We start from the raw sequence: 26,953 nt of genomic DNA on the forward strand, positions 1-26,953 counted from the left end.
GCTGTGCCTCTTGAGCCACAGTTTCACTTCTGGCTTTTTAGTGTTTAATTAGAGATGAGAGTCCATGGGCTAGCCTGCCCCAGCTGTCTTTGAACCCCTGATCCTCAGATCTCAGCCTCCGTGTATCGAGGATTACAGGTGTGAGTCACCTGTGCCTAGCATGGGCTGGGCTTTCATCTCTTACAAAAGGGCCCATTTTTCTTGTTGGTTCCTAGAGGAAAGCACCATTCTCTAGTTATCTTCCTTTTTGTGGCTAATTTGAACGAAGCCTGGCTTCTGCTCCCTATTGCCAGCTCACAAGTTAACTTCCTTATCCACTGGTTTCTCAGAAGTCACAGCAAGACCCCCCCCACACACACAAGGTACCAATGTCTCAGCCCCCACCCCAATTTCTCCGACTGGAGAGTAGAGGGACCCCCTCCATGTTCCTGCCTGGCCTGGCCTTCTCATGGCCAGGCTCTTTCTTCACATCCCCGTCTAGGGTGGTGGCCCTTTTTTTCCTACTTACTTCTAGACACACTCTTCCTGCTCCAGACCTGACAACAGAGAGCAAGGCAGGGCAGTGAAGTCATTCTGCCCTCCACACCCACAGACCCTTCTTCCACTTCCCACCCCTGCTGTGTTCTGCCCAGCTGTGTGTGAGTCAGGAGCCCTGGGAGATGTTGGCCTGCCACCTCTCCTTCCTCCAGCTCCCTACATCAATGCTGCAGGCTTAGCCAGGAGACATAGACAATGGGGCCTGGGCCACAATGGAAGCTGCCCCTGCCCTTTGGCCTTTCTCCAGGTTCTGTCAGACACAGTGGATCAGAGGGTGATGAGTTGGCCCCGACAGTCCTGGGAGAGGTTCGTGGAGGCTGAGTCAGCAGTGGAGGCTGGGAGGGGCTGCAGAGATGATGGACTCAGCCCGAAGCTTCCCTGGGGCTGAGAGCTGGGGCGACTGAGCTGGGACAGTCCCCAAGCCCAGGTCTCCCACAGCTCCTGTGGTATGGCTGCCACGGAGCAGGGTGGCTGCTGGTCAGTGGGCAGCTTAATGACAGGGTGAGATGTCTCCACCCGTCCCTGACCCTGCTGAGGAATGTCTGGGCTCTGGTGGGGTCATGACCTGTGGGTGCAGACAGGCACACTGCCCTCCCTCCTTGTTCACTCTCCATTGACCAGTGCCCTTACCCTCTCCATGTCCTCCTCAGGGGCATCTTCCTGGACACTATTGTCCCCAAGTATGAGGTAAACGGAGTGAAGCCTCCCATTGGCCAAAGGACCCGACTCAGCAAAGGGGATATCGCCCAGGCCCGCAAGCTCTACAAGTGCCCAGGTTGGAGCAGGAAAGGACAGGCCTTACTGTGGGGTTAAAGGTGGAATCCAAAAGAGGCAGAGGCTGGGGCCTGGGGCCACCAAGAATGTCAGAGCCTTAATTCTCAGAGAAGGGTGTTAGAGGACAGCCATTAAGGAAGGGCTAGGGTTCCAGCTCAGAGGCCACAGGAGCTAGGCTTAGGCAGGAAAAAATGGAGCCATCTGCCTCAGGGGATTCTAGGAAAGTGCAGGGTAGGTGATCCAAGCAGTAAGGGAAGAGCAGAACCATTTCAGGGGAGAAGAGGAAGTGAGGCCCACCAAAGGAGCTTGACCTTAACTCTGAAGCCCATGTTGCCTTGACAACAGGGCATCTGGTTACCCTGGTAGCACTAGGCCCAGGAAGTAGGATGGTGTGTGAGGGGAGGAGGAGGGAGTGGATCTTAAAGGGATAGGACCAATTCCTCTCCTCAGCCACGCCTCTGTCCCCTAAAGTGTACCAAGAGTCAGGGTGGGAGTGAGCCAGAGACAGGGGGATATGGTGCCTGCAGCCAGCTGTCCAATCTCTTCCTTTTCTTGGCAGCCTGTGGAGAGACCCTGCAGGACAGCACAGGCAACTTCTCCTCGCCTGAGTACCCCAATGGCTACTCTGCCCACATGCACTGTGTGTGGCGCATCTCTGTCACGCCTGGGGAGAAGGTAACTGTAATCAGACATGCTAGTACCCAGTGAGTAAGAATTTGTCTTCTTGGGGAGCCCCATCTCCAGGATCTCAGGGAGGAGGACATACGTGGTCTTTATAAATACATGGAACACACAAGTAAATGGAATGTTACGAACACTAATCTCGGATACTTAGTCTCTTTGGCTTTTATGCTTAGTGCTCAAGCTCTGTCACTTGAGCTACAGGTTCACTTCCAGCTTTTTGCTGATAAATTGGAGATATAAGTCTCTTAGACTCCTCTGCCCAAGGTGACTTTAAACTACAATCCTCAGATCTCAGTCTCTTGTGTAGCTAGGGATGTGTGAGTTGCGTGAGCTACTAGAGTGAGCCCAGCCGTCTCCACCTTCTTGATCTACTCAGAAAGGACTTCCCCCAGAAAGCAACCTTGAGCCTGCTACTCAGGTAGGCAAGCAGAGTGCACACAAGATGCCGAAAGGCCTCAGCCTGTAGTACCGTTCCCTCCTCCGAAGTTGACTAGCTTTGAATGACTAAAGACAGGCTCACTGCTTCTCAGAATTTGCCATTCTCTTCTCTTGCCATCTCATCGCGCCACAAAGTGTCTTCCTGATAGAGAGGAGGATCTCTGTCTCTGAAACTTCACATCTCTCTCCCAGAAGCAGTTCACTAAAACTTCTGTCCCTGAGTCCCAGTCATTCCCTCAACCTGGGTAGGCCACTTCTGAGCCTTCTTAGGTTGATTGGCAGGCTTATCAGGCGCAGTCTGGAACTTCTGTGCCCTTCATATTTGTGTTACTTCCCCAGAGTGAGCCACAAGACTGTTCCTTCGATTGGAACACAGTACTTGAAGTACCACCGGAGCCCTGAGCTAGACTCAGTGTTACTACTGGGCATATCGTTTATTGTAGCATGTCTCTCAAGAGTCTTTTACCTCTGCCATGGTTCATTTGATAGACACATCCACACATCCTGTTCTTTGTCCTGGTTTTTGATCCATATGTTGAACAAATTGCCAACCAAAATCAGCCCAAGATTCCCCCTCTAAACAGCAATTCATCTGCTACTTTCCCATTGGCCATCATTGATGCCACTTGCCACTGTCCTCCAGTCACAGGTCCCACAAGTTGCAGGGTCTGTTTATGAACCTCTTCTGTCATGTTTCTTTCTCTGGCATAGGAAGTGATGAATGAGTACTTAATACATAAGCCAGTATGCCTCATAAAATCACTTCCATTGAGAATAAAACACCCTTACGTGTGCGCATGTGTGTGTGTGTGTGTGTGTGTGTGTGTGTGTGTAAGACAAGGTTTTACTATAGTCTGATTCTCCCATCTTAGCCTCCTAAGTGCTGGGATTATAGGCATACTCTACCACGGCTGCCTAAAAAGGAAAATCGCTCCCAGCAATCACTACTTCTTTCTTACATGGCCATAGATATCTATTTAATTAGAGATTGATGTTCAGTTCTGGTACACAGTATCTTCCTAACACCTTCCCAACTCTCAACACTCTCTCTCCCTCTCCCTCTCCCCTCAGAGATTGGGGAAGTTTCTGAGTTCTTGTACATGCTAACCACACATCTGCAAGCTATTTGATTGTCCTCTGATGTCATTTGTGAGCAGAGACAAAAGCCAATTTTGAGAGGTGTTCCCTGACTTCTCTTTCTCTGTATAGAGCAGCTGACCTTTTATTTCCAACCAGTTTGAAGATTGCTCTCACATAAAATAGATGTTTTAGTGAGAAGTGAGTAATTCTGTCATCTCTCTTGGTGTTCTACCATCATCTCAGAAATGAAATCATCTCTTTCTTGTTCTTGTTCCAAATCTCACTTAAAATTGCAATCGTAGCTGGTGCCAGTGGGTCATGCCTGTACTCAGAAAGCTGGGATACGAGGATCATGGTTTAAAGCCAGCCTAGGCAGAAAAATTTATGACTCTTATCTCTGATTAACTACCAAAAAAGGCCGGAAATGGGTCTGTGGTTCAAGTGACAGAGTGCCAGCCTTGAGATCAAGCCCCAGTACTGGCACCAAAAAAGAAAATTCCAGTCTTTTTGGCTGTTTTGAACTAGCAGAGCTCTGGCGGCTCTCATTTCTCTCCCAAGATCCCTACTCCTCCAGTCTGTGAACATTTCACCTATAAATGATGATGATAATAATATTAATAGCGACAACTAACAATTCCTACGCATATATCTGATTAGGTGGGTATTCAGTAGTTTATATCTGTTATAGCTCTTAGCACAATGACAATGTAGGGTAGGCATTGACATTGTCCCTTTAAGGTCATAAGGCTGAAGGTCACATAGAACCTGGATTGTGACACACGAGTCTATGATTGAAGTATGATGGAGTTTAGTTGAGGGTTGACACTGAAATGCTCTGTTGCATTTCAATAATTGCCCTGATGTTCTTCCATTAAACCTGTGGACCTACTATGTGCCTAGCACTGGGCCAAGCACTAGGGACATGCAGCTTTATAAAATAGTCCTAGCCCCAACGAACAGCAGGCAGGAAAGACTGCTTTCTCTCATAGGGTTTGGCTCAGGCAGCAGGGTGAGGCAGAGAGGCAGGGCCTATTATTCCTGGTGACATACACTGGCCCATGTGTCTCTGATGGATACAGAGCTCTGTCTGTAGCAGGAGCATTTCCATTTTGTGAACTGGTTCCTCTATAATTCCCCAAAGTCTGGAGCTCCAGGGCAGGAATAAAGCTTAGGATAAAAATTGTGCATGGATCAATACATGACTATAGAAATGTATCACATAAAATCAGGTCTGTTTGTAAGTGAACCCAAGATGGCACCTGGGGGTGTTGAGCTTCATAGGGCCTATGGAAAACTTGTAATCCTAGCACTCAGGAGAGTGAGGCAGGAGGATTGTTAGTTTGAGCACTACACAGAGATACCCTGTCTCAAAAAAAAAAAAAAAAAAAAAAAAAAAAAAGTGGCGGAGTGGGAGCCTAAGGACTCAGGAGCCCTGAGAGGTTGGTGTCATAAAATGACTACTTTTTTTTTTTTTTTTTTTTTTTTTTGCCATTCCTGGGCTTGAGCTCAGGGCCTGAACACTGTCCTTGGACTTTCTCAAGGCTAGAGCTCTACCACTACCACTTGAACCTCAGCACCAGTTCCAGCTTTTTTTCTATGTTTGTGGTACTGAGGAATCGAACCCAGGTCTTCGTGCATGCTAGGCAAGCACTCTACCACTAAGCCAAACTCCCGGCCCCTCTACTTTCTTTTTGTTACAAATCTCACTTAAAAATTGCGATCTGGGGCATTTTAACCTATACGCTAGGTGTGTGATGATAGGCATTGCATATGTTCCAGCTATGTGGGAGGTATAAGTAGGATGATCAAGGTCTGAAGCCAGCCCCAGGCAAGAAACAGGGGAAATATCTGAACGCAGCGAAAGAAAATAAAAAGGCAAAGTATAGGTGGCTCAAATCGTAGAGCACTCATCTAGCAAGCATACGGGTCTGAGTTCAAATGTCAGCACTGGCAAAAAATTAGTCCGCTTTTGCTGGTTTGAACTGTCTGTGCCTTGACTTTGTTATTGTAGCAAGTATGTGTCAGTGGAAGTATCTTACATACACAGCCTCATTGTTCCCTACAAAAATTTCTTTCTTTCTTTCTTTCTTTTTGTGCAGGCCATAGACTTGTGCGTGGCCTCAAGGCTTAGGCACTGTCCCTGAGCTGTTATGCTCAAGGTTAGAATTCTACCACGTGAGCCACAGCTCCCTTTCTGGCTTGTGGGTGTTTAATTGGAGATAAGAGTCATAGACTTTCCTGCCTGAGCTAGCTTTGAACCCTGATTCCCAGATCCCAGCCACCTGAGTAACTAGGGTTACAGGCGTGAGCCACTGGTGCCCTGCGGCCTTACAATGTTCAGAGCTAAGTACTCTTGGCTACCCCTGCTGTGTACAAAGGGGAATGGAAACTCATAGCTCAGATTCCCAGGTAAAACCAATGTTTGGTTCTGGATTGGTCAAAGTCTGATCTTTCAACAGTAAACCTTAAATAACGCCACCTGCTGTGCGGATGGACTTTGACATCAATTTCAGCTCCCAGGAGTTGTTTTTCTCTTGCTTCCCAGTGCTCGGCTCCCTGCCAGTGGTCTGAATGTATAAAATAAATCTTATACAATCCATACGTCACAGATATGTCAGCCACAAGAAAGAGCCCCCCTGAGTGTCCCAACTTGCATAATTAGCAGCTGACTCAAGGATTTACCTTGGTTCCCAGGCAACAAAGCAGACTTCATGGGAGGAGAGTGCTCTAAGGAGGAGCCGTGGCAGGCTAGCCAACTATGCAAAGGAGCCAGGAAGATAAGAACTGTAAATGTCTTGGAGCTGTCAGGCATCCACCCTCAATCCTATCTCTGCCTTGGGAAATGCCATCTGATCTTCAAAGTCCCCTCCCCCACCAGGCTGTCCTAGAGCAGCCTTCCCCCCCCCCCCCAAGCAGGAGGAAGTCCTCTCTGGGATGCCTCTGTTGGACCCTCCCCTTAGTCCTGCTTCTTTGGTACTGGAAGACTTGAGGATCTGTGGAGAAAGGGGAAGTAGATACAATTCTCAGCCCAGCTGCTGAGAAGAATTGATCCGAAGCTTGTGGAGGCATTGTCAAGGGCAGATCTGGGAGCCAGTATATCTTGGTCTGCCTGCTGGCTCCAGGCTGTGAGATCTGGGGAAGTGGCTTAGCCTCCCGGTACCTTTGTTTCCCACTTGTAAAAGGGGCCTGAAAATGATTCACCTTCTCAGGGCTTGTCACAGAGAAGCAAATCCAGATAAAGTGTTTAGAGTAGTTCACAGTAACAGTTCAGCCAGTACCAGAAGCTGATGGCCTTTTCTTTTTCTTCTGAATTGTCACCCTCCTAGTTTGCGCTTCCCATAGCTACAGTAATGGGCATTCACCGCTAGCGCTTTTTTTCTGTCTGAATCTTTTAGCTAGGCAGGCCTGAGACCACGTCCTCCTGGTTTCTGCCTCCCAAGTAGCTAGGATTACAGACATGAGGCACTGTGCCTGGCTTACTGTTGTCTCTTCTATTTCTAGTAGAATAAATTATTAAATTGATTCATAAATTACCCAGTGACTAAATCCTGGTCACATCCTAGAAGCCTACTTGCTTCTACTTCCAGGATCTGGCCTGAGCCATTTTAAATGTCTTAAACAAATTCAACTTGAAAGGTAAAATCTATACTTTTTTTTTTTTCCTTTTCTGGTACTGGAGCTTGAACTCACAGTCAGAATATACTCCCTCATCTGCTTTTTTTCCTCAAGGCTGATACTCTACCGCTTGAGCCTCAGCTCCACTCTGGCTTTTGGGTGGTTAATTGAAGGTAAGAGTCTCATGAACTTTCCTGCCTAGGCTGGCTTTGAACCACAATCCTCATATCTCAGCCTCCTGAATAGCAAGGGTTAAAGGTATTAGCTACCAGCATCCAACTGTAAAATCTATACTTATAGACAGCCAGACCCCATTGTAAGCCTTTGAGTTTATTCTCTATGCCCCAAGAGCTAGATCTAATCATCTTCACCCTCTTAGAAATAAAAGAAGACAGAGAGGAATCCAATTCCAAGTCTAAGATCCAGCAGTGAGACTGCATTGAAGCCAGTGGGTGGCTGGGGGTTGTTTTGGTTGGTAGCAAGCATGGCTTCTGCTTGGAGCTAGGGAGGAGGTTAGCTCTATCAGTTCTTCCAGGAAAACATCCTCTAAGTATAGATGACCTTCCCCCATGAAGGGGATACTGAGAGACACTGCACTACATCGCATTTAATCCCAAGTCCTCACAGGAGCCGGTGACTACCTCCATTTGTTACACAAAGACCCTGAGGATCCAGGAAGCTGATCCACAGCCCAGAGTCCCCAGCCAGGAAGTGGTGGAGCTGGACAGGTTTTCTTTGGCAGAAGGCACTGCCCCTGCCACCAGGGCACAGCTGTATCCACATGACAGAAGTTGGTACAACTCTTAATTAGACACCTCCAGTCTCAATATAGCTTTGGCTGTGCCTCCCTGCAGAACACTACTAACCACCAGTGCGGGGTCTCTTCCTGTGGGAGGTGACCGTGCTTCCTCCCTCCCCTTGGGAGGTATTGGGTGGGCTTGCTGGGTTTCTGCCCAATGGGCGTGGTCTCTGGAACCCATACCATATCCTCCCTCCCAAAAGATGCAGGCCTGCTTCTGTAAGGGGGGGGAGGGTGGGAATGGACACTTGTTCAGCCATCTGCATTCCTTCTTTTATCCAGCATCTCTTTCAAAGATATTTTTTGTCATTTCTTAGATATAAAAATAACACGCGCATGTCATAAAAATTTTTGAAGTCTAAAAATGTTTAAGTAAAAAACAAATCTTCCTCTAGCTAGGCACTGATGTCTCATGCCTATAATCTATCTTGTTAGGGAAACTGAGAGCTAGAGGATGAAGGTTCATTGACACTCCATGTCCAAAGTAACCAGCAGAAAGCCAGCTGAGGTTGTGTCTCGAATGATAGAGCACTAGCAAGCAAGCCATGGAAATGTGAGCCTCTGAGTTCTGAGTTCCAGCCCTAGTATCTTCCTCTACATCCCACTCATCGGAAGGCATTCAAGCACAGTTGTACTCTTCTGGACTTGTGTGCATGCACACAAAACCAAAAGGACTTTACGTAGACACATGTGGTCTTTCTACAGCTTCTCTCCATGTCAGCTTGCATGGAGTTGCCATGTTCATTTTCGTGGGTGCTTAGTCATTGTAGCCTCTTACTTTCTCTCCCTTTAATTTTTTTAGTCATTCCCACTTTGGTTTCTGTGAGAAGAAGGTAGGAAGGAAAGAGGAAGAGAGGAAGGGAGGGAAGGAAAGAGAAAGAAAAAAGAAAAAATTCTAGGAATAATAACTTCCAGTGATTCTGATTAATAAAAAGATAAATATATCATTTGCTTTTCAAAACGTGATCTCATTCAGTTAGATTGTAGAGTACCACAATTATTAAAATGTTTCTAAATATAAATGTATTTAAACTGTTATATTTAGGACAGAAAAGAAAAGGAAGACACTATAAGTTAGAAAAGGAGAGAAGGAAGCAGCAGAGGGGGTGTGGGAAGGTGTTGTAGGTAAGTGCACTGAGGCCCAGTGAGAATTGTTAGGGGCCAAGTGCATACATCTGAAATCATAGCTGGATACTCTGGAGACAGAAATATAAGAAGAATCATTGTTCAAGGCCAGTCTAAACAACAAGTTGCATGGTGGCATGCATCATTAATCTCATCTATTTGGGAGGCATAGATAGGAGGATGATGGTCCAAACTTGACTTACTCTAGAAATAACCGAGGCATAAATGGACTAGAGACTTGACTCCAGCTGTAAAACATCTGCTTAGTGAGCATAACGCCCTGAGTTACTCAACAGGCAGAGTAAGCCAGGAAAGACTGGGTGATCAAGAGGGTAGCACCCCTGTTTACAAATGGTGTGAGGGCCTAACATGGTATACTGTGGTATGTTCTAAAAGGAACAGGAACGAAGAGAAAGTGGACAGAGATAGTCCTATAGCAGAGAGACCATGCAACTGTGTTAAAACCTCCCAGCCATGAGAGTGCCTGGGCACCAGAAGCTCTTTCCTGACCAGTCACAGCATGGGCCATGACATAGCAGAGGCCAGCTCCCACCTTGGGGTGTTTCATCCTGGCCTCTACTCTGTTTAGCTGTCCATGAGCTCTGGCCCATCCCCTCTGGAAAGCCCACCAGCTCAGAATGGGAAGCGCCCAGGCCCTCTGGCATCCATACCTCACAGCTCAAAGTGACCATTTACCTAAAGCGCCTGCTGGTGGGAACTGTACAGCCTTCTTTGACTCACTCTGGTCCCTCGCACCTGCACAGGATAACCCCTGGCTGCGAAGCTGTGGGACTCACTGAGGCAGGCCTGAGCCAGCCTTGCTGTGAAGCCTGTGAAGAGTGCTGTCTGCAGGGAGCACCGTATTGGGTCCAAGGCTGTTCCCCCAATCTTGTATACAAGCTGGTTGAAGTTGGCTCAGGTCTTAGCATAAAAATGCATGACTTGAGTTCTTTAACTGTGTGATCTTTCATACATGTCTTATCCCCCTCATCCTAAACTCTGGTCTGTAATCCTAGCCTCTCAGGAGACTGAGATCTAAGGATCACAGTTTGAAACCCTGAGCAGGCAAGTCAATGAGACTCTTACCTCCAGTAAACCAGCAAAATAGCCAGAAGTGGAGCAGAGGCTCAAATAATAGAGTATTAGCCTTGAGTGAAAAGGCCAAGGGACAACTGCCCAGGTCCTGAGTTCAAGCCTAAGAACATGTGTATGTGTGCACGTGCGTGCGCACACACGCACACACACACACACACGCACACGCACACATGCACGCACGCACAAGACATGGTGATTTAGATCAATTATAAGCAGGCTATAATCTCCTAGATGGTTCTGTTACTAGGGGAGAAATACGGTGGAACCCTGGTCTATGTATGTTGTGGGAACAATGGTCGTGCATTCCCAGCAGGGGCTGGCATGGGAACCCCACTGACCCTGGTAGAGAGTGGTTATCCCTCACCCCCATGGCAACCTGCCTAAAATAAGGCTGGCAGTGGTCACGTGGCTGGCACTGGCCAGGGGAGGACGGTTGTAGGTGCAGATTGCAGAGCCCAGTAACCTTCCTCCTCTGGCGTCCCGCAGATCATTCTGAACTTCACGTCCATGGACCTGTACCGCAGCCGCCTGTGTTGGTATGACTACGTGGAGGTTCGGGATGGCTTCTGGCGGAAGGCGCCCCTCCGAGGTAAGGGATGCTGGTCGCCCCGCCTCCTGCTTTCTTTTAGAACAGCTTACGTCATGCTCTTCATCCAGGGGACATCCTGCGGGACATTCAGATGTGGGGCCCAGGAGTTCTGGTAGAGTGAGGCCTGGCTAGTTCTAATACTAGCATCAGACCTTTGTGTCTCACCCGTGACCTCAGGGTCCTCAGTGCTGGTTTCTGGGCCTCCCCCAGAGCATGGATGTCACTCTGCAAGTGAGGGAGCCATAAAAGCTGACAGTCACAGGCCGTGCTGCACATCCCTCTGCTCTAGGCTCTCCCCTTGTTGGGCCAATTCAGAGGCTCTGTTTTCTCCATCCAGTTTTAGGGCATCCACAGTACAGTCTAGTTCTGAGTAATAAAGCAATGCCTGAGTTTGTTTGCATTGGATACTTTGTCTCTTGCCATGTGTGCAAAAACCCACCATGTGACACAGAAGGCACATTAACCCACATAGAATTAGAGCAAAGTGAGTCTGACATTGCTAGCGGCCATCTGCATGAAGCCTGAGGAGCTGTGTGATGCTGCCTCCCATCTGGACACAGTCCTGAGAGGCTCGGGACTGGCCCTTGGCCTCAGCGGGAAGCCTGCCTGGGCGGGAAGCAGCCCAACACCACTCTCTCACCCTCTCTTTCTCCCCTAGGATATCATACCCAGAGTTCTCATTAGTCACCCAAAGCAGTGTCACTCCACCACTTCCTCCACAGCCATGTTTGGTCTCCTTGGAGGTTTTTTTCCCCTCCTCATAACTTACATTCTTAAGCCAGCACCCTCTGCCCCTCCCGACAGTTGAGAAACACATAATCTTACTAGAAACACACAAATCATCAACAATTTTTTTTTTTTTTGGCCAGAGAACTGGCAAAAGAACTGTCCTTGGGCTTTCGGCTTTCTCAAGGCTAGAGCTCTACTCCTTGAGCCACAGCCACTTCGGTTTTTTTCTATGTATGTGGTACCGAGGAATTGAACCTGGATCTTCATGCATGCTAGGCAAGCACTCTCCCACTAGGCCACACTCCCAGGCAACACAGTCAATGCTTGACCGCAAAGAAATTCCCTATTTGGCCAGCCTCACTCCTTAGGTTGACTCTTGTTAGATCTCATTTCTAACCTAATTCTCTGATCCTGGGATTTATGTGATGATCCGAGCCTTCCCCTGCTTTTGGTTCAATGATGGTGAACCAGTGATAGCCTGTCTTAACATGCAGGAAAAGCTGTGTCTCTTTCTGGGCTGCTGTTTCTTGGCATGGATAGCAAATAAACAGCAGCAATGATGGCAGTATGCTTTTTAAGGCTCTGGTTGGCCTCGTAAGTCACAATCCTCCTACATCAACCTCCTAAGTACTGGGATTATAGGTATGTACTTCCATGCCCAGCTTGAAATAGGCTCTTTCAAAAGCTAAACATCCTCAGATATTCTGAGGATCCACCTTACCCTTCACAAACAAATTTATGCTCTATTCCCTCAAGAGGTCTCTCTGGTTCTTCAGAACTGAAGAAAAAGCTGAGCTTTGTATGAGCCAGAAGCCAGCTGTCAGCTGTTGTAACTTAGGGATGTATGGAAACCACAAACCAGAGACCTGGGCCCCAGAAAGCAGAGGCTTCTTAGAGATGCCATGGAGGCTCAGGGCTCCTCTGTTCACAATGTCTACAGGCCGATTCTGTGGGGGTAAACTCCCTGAGCCCATTGTCTCCACCGACAGCCGCCTCTGGGTTGAATTCCGCAGCAGCAGCAATTGGGTTGGAAAAGGTTTCTTTGCTGTCTATGAAGGTACTGAGGAGGGGGAGGGGGTCCCTGGGTATCCTAGAACCACTCAGAGCTGGCCCCGGAGGGGGGCACCGTTGTGGGTTCTCCAGGAAAGAAGCAGAGGGATGGATGGGATTTTCTGGTGGGTAGAAGAACGTGGGAAGGACTGGAGTGGACAAGGGGCACCCAGGCAGGGCAGAACATGCTGACTGACTACCTTTCCCACCCCACCCTATGCCCCCAAAGCCATCTGTGGGGGTGATGTGAAAAAGGATAACGGCCATATCCAGTCACCCAATTACCCAGATGACTACCGGCCCAGCAAAGTGTGTATCTGGCGGATCCAGGTGTCTGAGGGCTTCCACGTGGGCCTCACGTTCCAGTCCTTTGAGGTAGTCAGATACCCTGTGATCTGACCCTTAAATGTCCTGGGTGTTCTCGGGGACAGCCCTCCTCTCCTTTCTGCAGGCTCCAGGGGCCTGGGGCCTTGGTAGCCAGTCCTCCTTCCACTGATGGAACCCCTGACCTCTAGATCGAGCGCCATGACAGCTGTGCCTATGACTACCTGGAAGTCCGAGACGGGCACAGTGAAAGCAGCAACCTCATCGGCCGCTACTGTGGCTACGAGAAGCCTGATGACATCAAAAGCACATCCAGCCGCCTCTGGCTCAAGTTCGTCTCTGATGGCTCCATTAACAAAGCTGGCTTTGCAGTCAACTTTTTCAAAGGTGCCTCGTCTTCATCTCCATTCCCTCCTGTGACCAATCCATTTCCTTCATTCCTTCTTCAGGCACTCGTTTTAACATGGATACCCCATGACAAGATGCAAATACCAGGAAAGATGCTAGGACCCTGGGCTTCAGGAGTTGAGAGCAATGCAGGGAGAAAAGGGCAATCCCATGAGGAGCAGAGGCCAGCAGTATTCTGGGGAGAAGCAAATGTGTGTGACATTTTTAATCAGTATGACTTGGGTCATGTGTTCTCCCTGGGCCTCAGTTCTGGCCTATATGCATTGGGCACAGTAGTTGTCCCCAGCACAGGCTTCATGGAAGGGCTGAAGGAGAAATGAGAGAGTAGTAGTACTTCAGCACCAGGGACCATCGCGAGAGGCATCAGGAAAACCAAGTGCCAGCTCTCACACCTGAAATCCTAGCTTTTTAGGAGACTGAGATCTGAGGATTGTGGTTCAAAGCCAGCCTGGGCAGGAAAATCCATAAGACTCTTTTGTCCAGTTAATCACCAAAAGGCCAGAAGCACAAGTACAGCTCAAGTGGTAGAGTGCTAGCCTTCAGTGAAAACCTGAGGGACAATGACCAGGCCCTGAGTTCAAGCCCTAGTACAGGGACAAGAAAAATAGGTAACTATTTTTTAAGAAGCTGCAGGAGGTGGTGATCACTATCAGCCAATCAGAATGCTTAGAAGGAAGACCCTGTGGGGTCTCCTTGTGGGGTTTTAAGCAGCCAGATTGCTCTAACTGGAGCAGACAAATGTGGCTTTCAGCTGACTTGCCCCTGGAATAGAGGCAAAGCCCAAAGGCCTCTGGGCTTGACCACTAAGCAGAAGACAAGAAGAAGAATCTGGCCTGGCCTGGCAGCCATTGACCCGTTTTCCTTCCCCGCAGAGGTAGATGAGTGCTCTCGGCCCAACCGTGGGGGCTGTGAGCAGCGGTGCCTGAATACCCTGGGCAGCTACAAGTGCAGTTGTGACCCTGGGTACGAGCTGGCCCCAGACAAGCGTCGCTGTGAGGGTAAGTACCCCAGACCCTTGGGATCCCTTACCTGCGCCCTTGAAATGACAACTTCTTCAACAAGCTGAGAGATTTATTTCCTAGTGCTGTTCACAGCTTTTTCTTGCAGTCCTGGAACACTCTTATCCTGTGGGATGCATGGCTAGCTTTAGGATAGTTTTTATTCTGTGTGTGTGTGTGTGTGTGTGTGTGTGTGTGTGTGTGTGTGTGTGTGTGTGTGTGTGTGTGTACGTACTTATACTAGGGCTTGAACTCAGGGCTTGAGTGAGGTCCCTTAGCTTCTTCACACAAGGCTGGTACTCTGCTACTTGAGCCACAGCGCCACCTCCCACTTTCACTTTTCCTTTGGTGGCTAATAGTTCAGTTTCATGAACTTTCCTGCTCAGGCTGACTTCAAACCTTGATCCTTAGCTCTCAGCCTCTCAGCTAGGATTACAGATGTGAGCCACTAGTGCCTAGCTCTAGGTCTTCTGTTAATGTCTTGAGTTGGTGATTGATGTCACCACCCAGCAGAGGATCCCCATCTACAATTTGGAAGCCACTGTTCTTGGATGGACACCGAGTCTCGGCCTCTCTCCATGCATGTCCCTAAGGTGCTGGTAGCAGCATTCCAGCTAGTAACTCCAGCATGCGCTGATTGTGTCCAGCCTATGAGCAGCCCGTTTGTGTACCTCCCTAGACTGCCGAGCCACTCTGCTTTCCCAGAACCCCTCCCTGCCTTCCTCTCCCCAGCAGTTCTCTGCTCTGCTCTCTAGCACTGATGTAGAAATAGCCATACATGCAGCCGCTCTGCTCCTCTCCTCCCTCCTCCTACTTCACCTCTTCCTATGTGTTTGAAGCCTCTGGGCTACTGGACCGATGGTAACTCCTGGCAGATGATGATGCTTCTTCTTTTGTTGTCTTCCCCTCCTTCCCTGCTCCCCCTCACCAGCTGCCTGTGGTGGATTCCTTACTAAACTTAATGGCTCCATCACCAGCCCGGGCTGGCCCAAGGAATACCCTCCTAACAAAAACTGCATCTGGCAGTTGGTGGCTCCCACCCAGTACCGCATTTCCCTGCAGTTCGACTTCTTCGAGACAGAGGGCAATGATGTAAGTACCCCTTGAGACCAAGCTGGGCTGGGAGGTGTGGGGCGCCAGGAAGGCTTGGCCACTCTGGGAGGACCTCGAAGGACTCAGACATTGAGTCAGATGCCTGTGGGCCAAGGATGGGCTTGAGGCTGCCCCCTAGGCTTTGTGGGTGCCCAAGTGCATCTGATGGGGCGGGGAAACTATTGGCTGAAGGATCTGCAGGCTGGACATTTCCAGGGGTGGGTGTAGTCAGGAGAGGCTTTCCGGAGGAGGTAGCCAGGGCTGGCCTCTCCTGCAGGTATGCAAGTACGACTTTGTGGAGGTGCGCAGTGGACTCACAGCGGACTCCAAGCTGCATGGCAAGTTTTGTGGCTCCGAGAAGCCAGAGGTCATCACCTCCCAGTACAACAATATGCGTGTGGAGTTCAAATCCGACAACACCGTATCCAAAAAGGGCTTCAAGGCCCACTTCTTCTCAGGTAACCCCAGACTTCTCAGCTCCCAGTCCTGCCTCCCTCAGAGGACAGGGCTCCCCCTCTTCCCGCACCCCTATCCCTGTGTTCCCCAGCTCTCATGGTACCTGCCCTGCCCACTGCTGTCTCCATCATCAAGCCAGCCCCTGGCTATCCAAATCCCATTTTCTGAGCCCTCTCAGCCCCCAGTGGAGTCAAGCTTGGGGAAGGGTAGAATGTACACATTCCCAGTGAAGGAAGATCAGGTTCCAGGTGTTAGGAGCCTGCAAACCAAGACCTGAGAGAGGGCAAGCCCTGGAACAGCAAGTTCAGTTTGGCTGAGAACAAGGGAACAAGGGAAGAGGAGGGTGTTTGCCTTGGACTGTGTAGGACAGATTATCTGGCAGCAGCCAGACTTCGAATCAGACCCTGTACAAGCCAAATGGGTTCATACCAGGCCTTCTGAAAGGAGGAGTCACTGCCCCTTCTATACCAGTCCCCCTTTCCTGGCCTCTGGGTGGAAGACTTGGGTCTTTTCTGCTTATATCAACGGAGACCCACTCCATGTAACACTTGAGCTCTAGTTCTTTGGCCTCATCTGGCCCTTTAAGGCCTCTGTCCGGGTGGTCTTCCCAGCCTGTTGGAGCCAGACCTCCGGAGTCCCAGGAGATCTTTCCCCTGCTGTTGGAATCTGGAGGTCTTTGGTTTGCCTAGGCTCTGAGGCAGCCGGAGGCCTCCAGAGTCAAGAGGGCCCAGACCCAAGCAGGGAAGGGTGAGAGCTGCCTGCAGTGGAGCATGGAGAGAGCAGGAAGCTGGTGGGCTGGTTGGAGCAGGTGTTTTGTGGAGGAATGGCCCAGGGACCCATCCTTACCACTCCTGGGGCCAGGCATAAGCAGGCAGGAAGCAGGAAGCCCCTGGCCACAGTTATACTCCTCCTTACTCCCCTGCTTGAGCAGGCTCCTGCATCCTCCACCCACCCTGCACCCTTGCCTGCCTACCCTGGTGCCATGCGCCTGCCCACCCTGGTGCCATGCACCTGCCCTTGTGTACTAGTTCCTTGCTCGGCACTGCCAGCCACTGCTCTGCTTCAAGTGCTCAGTTAAGCTTCTGCCTACCCCAGATTCCAGTCCTATTGCTTGCTGAGACCCTCCCATGTAACACAATCCCTTCCTTCCCTGGCCCATGTAGAAGTCCTGGCAGGTGCTCACCAGAGGGCTGGGTGGGGCATGATACCTGCTCCGGGTTGGTGCTGCCCAGGGAAACCATTACCTGCTTACTCTCGTCTCTTCTGCCTTTCTGTTGCTCTAGTGTTAGAGGGGATGGGGCAACACTCACATCTGTCTGGAGTTACTGCCTTGTCTCCCCCTTCCAACCCCCATATGACATGGCCCTCTCTACTCAGCCCTGCATAAAACACACACACACACACACACACACACACACTCACTCACACTGCTCCACTGCAAAAGAAACCTGCAGAGGACATCGAGGTGCAGCCTCAGGGCCTGGGGCATCTGCCTCTGGACTCCCAGGAGGGGGTCTGTGTGGACTTTTGGGACACCCATCGAGGAGACCCTAATCCAAGAAGAAGCAAGAACCTGAAGACCCCTGCACCTCCAGGGCATTTGGGCACTGTAGGGTGAGTGCCATCTCATTTTGGGGGCCCACACCACCTTCCCTGCCCTAGCACCTTCTGCAGTTTGTTTCACTGGTATCAAGGGATGGCCCACTCCCACAGGTGCCAGAGCCCCCACCCAAATGCCAAAGCAAGTACCCGGACTCTTATTCATTCCTGCAGTCATTCCCTTATCCAGCCACTCATTCATTTGGCGAGCATTTATTTTTACCTCTATGGTGTTTCATGCGTTGGCTAGGCATCTGGGGTATAGCTATGAAGAAGCGTACAACTCCAGCAGAACCCCCAGCGATGCCCTCAGGAAACTCTGCACAGGTTGTAGATCCCCTTACCTCCACATGCCACAGGCTAGCGCAAAGACAGCATCCTATAGCCCTTGGTCAAGAACTCTTAGAAAGAGACACAGTGGCCAGGAGTTTGACCTAGTGGTAGAGTGTTTGCCTAGCAGGCACAAAGATCTGGGTTCAATTCCTCAGTACCACATACAGAGAAAAACCTGAAGTGGTGCTGTGGCTCAAGTGGCAGAGTGCTAGCCTTGAGGAAGAAGCCCAAGGACCGTGCTCAGGCCCTGAGTTCAAGCCCCAGGACTGGCAAAAAAAAAAAGAAAGAGAGAGAGAGAGAGAGAGAGAGAGAGAGAGAGAGAGAGAGAGAGGGAGGGAGGGAGGGAGGGAGGGAGGGAGGGAGAGAGAGAGAGAGAGAGAGAGAGAGAGAGAGAGAGAGAGAGAGAGAGAGAGAGATGGAGACTCCATTAACTTCCCTGTCTTCCTGTGGACCCCGTGAGACTGGGCAGGAAAAGCTAGCTGATTATCCAGCCCTCGTTTTCCTCTCCTGAGGATACAGGAATAGAGTCCCTTGTCGTAGACACACTAATTAGCATCTGGAATCCTGGGTGCCCACCGTCCCTGAATGCCTGCCTCTAAGCCAAACACACCGTTCCCCTAACAGTCACACCACAGACAGACGTGAGACTGCGTGGCTGTGTTCTACATACACCTGTGACCTTGTGCATTTGTGTCAGTGTACACGTGTGTGACCATGTGCGTGTGTGTTTAAGGCACTCTGGATACGAGTGGGCTGCCTGTGAGCCTGAGTTCTCTGCACATGCGTATGCCATGTCCCTGTCTGAGTTCCCAGGTGTCCTGTGTTTCTACCTGTATCTGTCCCACACAAATGGCAACGTGGATCTCTGAGTGGCCTCCTGTGTCTCTGCATCCATGTGGTTGTATATTGTGTGTTTGTGTGGTATGTACATGCATCACCATGTTTGGAAAATAGTAGATCTATGCTTGGGGCTGTGCCACGAGCCAGTGTCTGGTTGTGTTTGTGTGAGTTGTATGTCCAGATCTAACATTCCACGTGCAGCCACCAGAATGAGAGGCCCTCTTGACACATGGTAGCCTTCAGCTGACCGTGCCTGGTCTCTCCTCCCTCCCAGTGTGCACACCTAGAGCGAGCCAACCCTGCAGCCCTTCCCCCTGCCACAGCCCTGTTTCATCCCTGTGGCTGTGCCTCCTTCCACCTGCTAACCCAGCCCTCCATGACCTGGCTGCGTGGACATGGCCACCCTGCATGTGTGTGTCTGTCTGCTTCCCACCCCACCCCCACCCCACCCTGCCCACCTGACTCAAAGCCCTGGGTCTGATTTTCATGGCTGTCCTTTGCCTGGCCCCTGCCTTCCACCCCCCACCCCCGGGTCCCTTTTCTCCTTCTCTCTCTCGTTTCAGAAAAGAGGCCAACTCTGCAGCCCCCTCGGGGACGCCCCCACCAGGTCAAATTCCGTGTGCAGAAAAGAAACCGGACCCCCCAGTGAGGCCTGCAGGCCTCCCAGACCCTTCGTTACTCAGGAAGCTCACCTCGGACAGAGTGGGCTGGGGGCTTCGGAGCCCACCCACCCCTGCCTCCTCTCTGCCATTCCGGCCGCCTCCTCTGGCTGGACAGAACTGGTGCTCTCCTCTCCCCCTGTCCACCTCAGATGACAGAGGGCCCTTCCCTCCCCCCTCCCGTTTTGATGGTGTCTGTGACATTTCCTGTTGTGAAGTAAAAGAGGGACCCCTGCGTCCTGCTCCTTTCTCTTGCAGTCTGCTTGTCCGTGTGTCTGTTTTTCCACTTGTCCGTCTGTCCAGTAAGCAGGTAATGGTAGAGGTCCCCCAGACCGGTCAGCTCTGACCCCTCAGACCCCTTCCCATCACTTCTACCTCCTCTCCCCACAGCAGAGCCTGCCTGGGGCCCCTGCCACCTCCTTCCCACAAGTCCTGCTGGCTGGCACAGGCCTTGCGCTGTCCCTCCCAGCGGGGGGATGCCCCACCGGGCCACCCTCTTCCCCTCACAGATCTCAGCCAGACCCCCCTTGACTTGACCCTAGCCCTTACAGACGCACCGCTCTTGTTTGCTCTCCTAGACAAGGACGAGTGCTCCAAGGACAATGGCGGCTGCCAACAAGATTGCGTCAACACGTTCGGCAGTTACGAGTGCCAGTGTCGCAGCGGCTTCGTCCTCCACGACAACAAACACGACTGCAAGGAAGGTAAGGGCTGTGTGGAGGCTGGGGCTGGCTGTGGGGGCCGCCATAACTTCCCTATGCACTGACTGGGGACATCCACATGCGGAGAGCTTGTGCTAGGTGCTTGGTGCTTAGTGCTAGGGAACGGGAAGATTGGCAGTGCCATCTCTGTTAGACTCAGTTTACTCATGGAGTGAGGGGTCTCTGAGGCCATTCGTTTCACCTCTTGGTAGTGCTCAGGTTCTCCTCCTCTTCAAACACACACTGGTGGTCTCCATTTGTCCACCACAGGAGAGGAGCTCACAGCTGCCCCAAGGTTCTCTTTCCAGGCTCTGCTAGTGATTAGTACTTGTCAGAACTTTTGTCCAGTACTCAGAGCCAATGACTCATGCCTGTGATCTGAGGATCCTGATTTGAAGCGAGCCTGGGCAAGAAAGTCCCTGAGACTTGCATCTTCAATTAACTGGCAGAAGCCGGAAGTAAAGCTATGGCTCAAGTGGTAGAGCATGACTTGAGTAAAAAAGCCAAGGGACAATGCCCAGGCCAATTTCAAGCTCCAGTATTGACATACAGACACAAACAACAACAATAACAACTACTCTCTACAAGTACTCTTGTAGTACTGAGGATTGAGCTCAGAGTCTTGTGCTTGCTAGGCAAGCATTCTGCCACTTGAGCCATATCCCAACCATTTTTCCTTTAGGTTTGTTGTTGTTGCTCGTTTTCAAAATGTGGTCTTGTATTCTTGCCCGAGTCAGTTTTGGACAACAAGTCTCCTATTTATGACTCCTGTGTAGCTGGGCCAATCACCAAACACTATAACTCCCAGCTTATTGGGTGAGACTGAGTCTAACTACCTCTTTGCCTGACTTGGCCTTGAGCTGTAACCCTCCTAGCTATCTTTCAGGTAGCTAAGACAACAGGCATACAATGGAGACTGCATTTAAGGAGAGGGATGGCCGGGAGTTTGGCCTAGTGGTTAAAGTGCTTGCCTAGCATGCAGGAAGACCCGGGTTCGATTCCTCAGTACCACATACATAGAAAAAAGCCAGAAGTGGTGCTGAGACTCAAGTGGTAGAGCTCTAGCCTTGAGAAAGTCCAAGGATAGTGCTCAGGCCCTGAGCTCAAGCCCAGGACTGGCAAAAAAAAAGGAGAGGGATGACAGTTTGGGCAGTTGCGGAGCAGCAGCTCATGAAAGACAACTTAGTGGTTGGTGGCCCAGCAAATTGAACATCACAAATGTTTCCTCCCTCCCTCCATCCTTCCTTCCTTCTTTTCTGGTATTAGAGTTCCAACTTAAGGCTTCACTGTTGCTAGGCAGCTATTCTATAACGTGAGCCATACCCTTAACCCTGTTTTGGCTTTAGTTATTTTTAGGAGAGGCTCTTGAGTTTTTATCTGGGTGGCCTTAGACGTTGCTCCTCCTGCTTATACCTTCTTAGGAGATTCGATGATGGGCACACACCACCACTCCCTCCTTTTTGGTTGAAATGGGGGTCTGGAGTTTTTTCTCTGGCCAACCTTGAATTGTTATCCTTCTGGTTTCTATCTCCCGAGAAGTCGGGATGATAGGCATAAACCACCGTACCTGCCCCATAAATGGGTTTCTCAGTGGAAGGAGAGCAGAAGAGGGAAGCAGCCTATAGGAATGGTCAGTGAGCAGTTTGGGTGACCAGCCATGTAGTCCGTCTTCAGTGGCAGTCAGCCAAATCGGCTACGTGAGGAAGATGTGAGCCTTCCAGGTCTGTGGGCTCCATATCTGAATCCAGCCAACTCAGATCGAAAATACAGTTAGGCCTATGACGGTTGCCTCTGTACTGAGCGTGTCCAGACTTTTCTCCTTGTCGTTATTCCCTAAACAGTGCTGTATATCAGCCATTAGGGTTGCATATTAATAATCCAGAGACCATTTGAATTCCAAGGGAGGTTGATGTTACTTCTATGCAAACACTATGCCATTGCATATAAAGGATTTGAACAGGTGTGGGTTTGGGTAGCTGTGAGGGATCCTGGACTAAATCCCCTGTAGCGCATTTATAAGAAAGACCATAGGGTTCTCTCTAAAGTGGAAAGATGGTGCCTGAGTATGCTGGGCAGATGGGAGGTAGCCATTTGTGAGAAAGGGAAATACAGACTAACAGGGCTGAGAAGGTCAAGGGACACAGACTGCTGTGAGTGGACCAGCTGCCCGTGGCAGTGGCAGGAGCAGGGCTGGGGAGGACTGAGTCAGGTGGTAAAGCCTCCGGTGGTTGTAACTAATGTGGCCCTGTAGATGACAGCTTCAGGATTCACAGTTTCTCAGGCTCCAGTGCTGGGAGAGTGGAGGAGAGAGACATTTGTGGTATGAAGGTTTCTAGGCAGGTGTGATGAGGCCACATAGAGCCTTACACACAAATGCTGCTGGGTCCTCACCCAAGCCTTCTGTAGGAACCAAGCAGCTGGGCATAGATGATGAAATGAAGAAGCAATGACGTTGGTCCTCAGTCCATTATAGAAGAGGGGGGACAAGAAGAGGGCCAGAAGGGAGGGCCTTCACTGAAGCATGGAGTCTCTGTGGGTCCCCTTCTATCATCCATGTCCCCCACAGCTGGCTGTGACCACAAGGTGACATCCACCAGTGGTACCATCACCAGTCCCAACTGGCCTGACAAATATCCCAGCAAGAAAGAATGCACATGGGCTATCTCCAGCACCCCTGGGCATCGTGTCAAGCTGGTAAGATGCCCCAGCTGTTTGGGCACCCTCTGTCTCCATATCAGGGGGGCTGCTTCTGTTTCACGAAAGCCCTGCATGAGTCAGAGATGCTGGCCTCAGACCAGCTGAGCCACTGGGCCCACTGCCCCTGTGAGGACAAGGCCTCCTAGACAGAGGACCCCTTTTCCAGTAAACATGGAGAAGAGTGCACCTGCCATTGCCTGTTGCCAGGCCCTCCCTCACCACCACATCCCCAGCTAAGACCACTCTCATGGGGCCCACAAGCCTAGGTTTGTACCCTATCCCTAGCTCAGGTGCCTTGGATTGAACCCTTAACCTGCTCTCCTCCCTGGTTCCCCCAGACCTTTGTGGAGATGGACATCGAGTCTCAGCCTGAGTGCGCTTATGATCATCTGGAAGTGTTCGACGGGCGGGACACCAAGGCACCAGTCCTTGGCCGTTTCTGTGGCAGCAAGAAGCCCGAGCCTGTCCTGGCCACAGGCAACCGCATGTTCCTGCGCTTCTACTCAGATAACTCAGTCCAGAGGAAGGGCTTCCAGGCATCTCACTCTACAGGTGAGGTCCACCTCGGCGTGGCTCCAGTGTCACTGCTGATCCTGGTCTCCAGGCCAAGCCTTGGGTTTACAAGGGGCTCATAAACAGTGGACAGCCCATCCTTTAGCCCTGGGAGGCAAGGCAGGGGGTTCCAAGGACTGTGTGGAGGAGCAGCGTGGGCACTAAAGGCCAGGGAAGGGGCAGTCATGAGGAGGGGTGACAAAGATCCAAAAACAGCAATGAAGGGCAGACAGAGAGGCCAGAAATTGGAAGGGAATCCCCCCCCAGTCTCTGCATTGGTAGCACACTTGGCATTGCATTGTCCTACCCACCCTCTGACTCCCAGATGCCCTTGCTCAGTTATTCCGCGGGTATTTATTCACAAAGAATATGTAAGAGGCTGAATTCTAAGTGCAAGTCACCAAAATGGAGCTAACAGAGACCATCCTAGGCCCCGAGGGTCTCTTTCCACATTCATCTCTCCAGCTCTTCTTACTCCAAAGTCTGCAGGTGCCTAGGAATGGATAGGACAAAGACCATCAGCCTTGCTGGCCCCAGGGTAAAGAACACAATAAGAGAAGAAAGGTTGGGTGGGAGCAGGTTCAGCTGGGTCCCCAGGCTCTCGCTCAGCTCAGGGTGTACCCAGATGACTGGGAATCACTTAGTATGGCCAGAGAAAGAAATATGACAACCTTGGGCTGGGAGTTTGGCCTAGTGGTAGAGTGCTTGCCTAGCATGCACGAAGACCCAGGTTCAATTCCTTGGTACCACATACTTAGAAAAAGCCAGAAGTGGTGCTGAGGCTCACGTCGTAGAGCTCTAGCCTTGAGAAAAATCCAAGGACAGTGCTCAGGCCCTGAGCTTAAGCCCAGGACTGGCAAAAAAAAAAAAGAAATATGACAACCTAAGTTAAGTGAAGACTATGTAACTACATAGTCCAGTTCTCAGAGGCCTGAATCAGACCCAGAATATCAGTCACCAGAATATGCAGTCTTTTAGTGGGTCTTGAGTCACCTGTCAGACATCCTCTCTCCCACCCCCTGCCTGCACTTTCCTCCATCGTGATGCAGGCATCCTGGCCCTCTCTCTTTCACCTCCTCCAAAGGATGTGAACACTGGGCACAGGACAGGCCAGAGCATCTAGGGGAGGTTGGCTACTGCCAGCCTCGCCCTGTGTGTTCCCTCTTAACCTAGCCCAGCCCAGGGTCACAAACCAGAACTCCATCTGGCCAAACCTCTGTGTCTGGATCACACAGTATTTTTTGTCTTATTTTTCATCTGAGTCAATGCTTAAAAACTAGGATTTTTCTCATGAAAAAAAAAAGCCAAGATGCACAGCTTCTTTCTTAAAAATATATTCTGGCAACACTGGGCCATGTTCCTCCATGATATCTCTCAGCTGAAGCAAACGTCCACTTCCACTGGGAACCCCACCCCAAAGCTCCATGCATCTCTCCAGAGAAGTGACAGCAAGACACTTCCTCAGGACCAGGTCCCAGCCTGTCAGTGACCGGGGGAGTGGCCAATCCTGTTTGTTTCTGCAGAGTGTGGAGGCCAGGTGCGAGCAGATGTGAAGACTAAGGACCTGTACTCTCATGCCCAATTCGGTGACAACAACTACCCCGGGGGCGTGGACTGCGAGTGGGTCATCGTGGCTGAGGAGGGCTATGGCGTGGAACTGGTATTCCAGACCTTCGAGGTGGAGGAGGAGACTGACTGTGGTTATGACTACATGGAACTCTTCGATGGTTATGACAGCACAGCTCCCAGACTAGGGCGCTACTGCGGCTCTGGGGTGAGCCCCCCATTACCCTCCATCCTCACCCCAGTCCATCCTCACCCAGGAGGTTAGAGTTCTTTCTGGGCAGCACAGGTTTCTGCAGCCTCTGGCCCAGGCTCTGTACTGACCCACTCTGGCTCCGGACCAGCTTGATTAGGTCTATGAGGGCAGCTTGTGTCTGAAGAAGAGATGGCGTTTTCCCTTGTCCCCTCAGCTGTCCTAGGGCAGAGTCCCTTAGGGCCTGGAATGGGGGCATAGTTGCAACCAGAGCCAGCCTGACCTGTGGGAACTAGACTAAGTGGAACCATAAAAAAAAAAAAAATACCCTGATTTCAGGGGCCTGGAGTTTGGCCTAGTGGTAGAATGCTTGTCCAGCACGTACAAAGATCCAGGTTCGATTCCTTGGTACCAAATGCATAGAAAAAATCTGGAAGTTGTGCTGTGGCTCAAGTGGTTAGAGCTCTAGCCTTGAGAAAAAAAAAGTCCAAGGACAGTGCCCAGGCCCTGAGTTCAAGCCCCACAACTGGCAAAAAAAAAAAAAAAGGAAAAAAAAACTGAAAAATCCCACCCTGATTTCTTTTCTATGGCTTTTTTAATTTTCTGGTGTCCGGACTTGAACTCAGAGCCCTGTGCTCTCACTCAGCCTTGTTGCTCACGGCTGGCACTTTGCCACTTTGAGCCATGCCTCTAGATTTTTTTTTCCTGCTTAATTGGAGATGGAGACTCACACACATTTTTCTGAGAGACTGGCTTTTTGGTTCAGGCTGGCTTCTGACTGAGATCTTCCAGATTTCAGCCTTCTAAGTAGCCAGGACTACAAGGGGGAGTTACCCACACCCAGTTAAAGTACCAGCATTTCTTACTCTGCCCATCCCTTGCCCTCTGAAAAGCCATCTTGTTCCAAAGCCATTTCTGGTACCATCCAAGCAGTACCTGGGAGGCTATGGACACAGTCAGTTTAGCAAGCTTCTAACAAAGGCCATGGGCCATGGATTTCTTTTCCTCCCAGCAAGAGCTATGTGCTTGCACGCGCTCTCTCTCTCTCTCTCTCTCTCTCTCTCTCTCTCTCTCTCTCTCTCTCTCTCTCTCTCTCTCTCTCTATCTCTCTCTCTCTATCTCTCCCCCTTTCTCCCTCCCTCCCTCCCTCCCCCTCTCTCTTTCACATACACACACATACTCACTTAGATTCACATGCATGCACTCAAATTCAAAGCAGTCTCTGGCCCCCACTTCTCTCAAGGCTGTGCCCCAGCATCCTGGTGCCTGGGAAGGGTTAAGTGTCCAGGAGTGGCAGCAGCTGTGGGGCCTGGCTTTGCTGGGGTCGGTCTCTCCTTAGGCACAGAGCTCCTTAGGAGCCTTGCATGAACAGCAGGAGTTGCGCCAAGGTAAAGTAGACAGTGAAAAGCTGGTACAAAACCCCAGCCTGCCTGCCAAGCTGCTCTGGCATCTGATTTCCAAGCTTCACACCTCTTCCCACTTTGCCCCTTCCTCTGAGTCATACACCAAATGGAATATCTCCAGGGAGATTCTTCCAGAGACTTCCTTGGGCTGGAGCTAAGGGGATGGGATGTGGGAAAGATCCCCAAGGCTTTCAGAATGGTTCTTCTATGCCTGGAGGACTGGAGCGCCCCTGTGGGTTTGTAGAACCACCTTAGGAAGGGTATCATCTGGCACAGATGGATGGTCAGATCCAGAAGGGGTGGGGATGGTGGGGGACAGCAGAGTCTGAGGGCCACTGTCCTTTCCCTGTGGTTTACTACACCACCTGGCTGGCAGAGGAATGCTGCTCCATCTTTTCTGCAAGCCTGAGACACCCAGCCAGCCAGGATGTGGCCCCCACAGCGACCTCTGCCGTCACTCTCTCACCTTCATCCTCTTGCTGATTTTTCTCCAGCAACCTTTCAGGCGCAGTTGAGAGACTACAGGCCCAGAGAAGAGGGTGGCTGGCCTGGGTCTACACTGCTAACTAGTTAGTAGAAGAGCTGGGTTTAAAATGGAAGGTGACTGTACTTAAGACAAT

At 50.7% G+C, this 26,953-nt stretch overlaps 1 protein-coding gene across 3 annotated transcripts in view; it reads left to right on the plus strand.

Moving 5' to 3' along the window:
- Bmp1 (bone morphogenetic protein 1) overlaps positions 1 to 26,953 on the plus strand; it is a 42,257-nt gene that overhangs the window by 14,276 nt on the left and 1,028 nt on the right. For 2 of the 3 annotated variants that reach the window (XM_090354292.1, XM_090354293.1), the window contains 13 exons: positions 1,188 to 1,312; positions 1,871 to 1,986; positions 10,634 to 10,736; positions 12,406 to 12,522; positions 12,745 to 12,890; positions 13,031 to 13,226; positions 14,120 to 14,245; positions 15,177 to 15,337; positions 15,615 to 15,795; positions 19,803 to 19,928; positions 22,492 to 22,619; positions 22,961 to 23,174; positions 24,698 to 24,948. In XM_090354292.1, coding sequence (XP_090210418.1) covers positions 1,188 to 1,312; positions 1,871 to 1,986; positions 10,634 to 10,736; positions 12,406 to 12,522; positions 12,745 to 12,890; positions 13,031 to 13,226; positions 14,120 to 14,245; positions 15,177 to 15,337; positions 15,615 to 15,795; positions 19,803 to 19,928; positions 22,492 to 22,619; positions 22,961 to 23,174; positions 24,698 to 24,948 — 1,990 coding nt within the window. Of the gene's footprint in view, positions 1 to 1,187; positions 1,313 to 1,870; positions 1,987 to 10,633; positions 10,737 to 12,405; positions 12,523 to 12,744; positions 12,891 to 13,030; positions 13,227 to 14,119; positions 14,246 to 15,176; positions 15,338 to 15,614; positions 15,796 to 19,128; positions 19,482 to 19,802; positions 19,929 to 22,491; positions 22,620 to 22,960; positions 23,175 to 24,697; positions 24,949 to 26,953 lie in introns of those variants that run through there. The other variant, XM_090354294.1, reaches the window with a different exon arrangement.

This window comes from Megascapheus bottae, chromosome 20, assembly GCF_031878675.1.
Source record: "Megascapheus bottae isolate mThoBot1 chromosome 20, mThoBot2.hap1, whole genome shotgun sequence".
Classification (NCBI taxonomy): domain Eukaryota; kingdom Metazoa; phylum Chordata; class Mammalia; order Rodentia; family Geomyidae; genus Megascapheus; species Megascapheus bottae.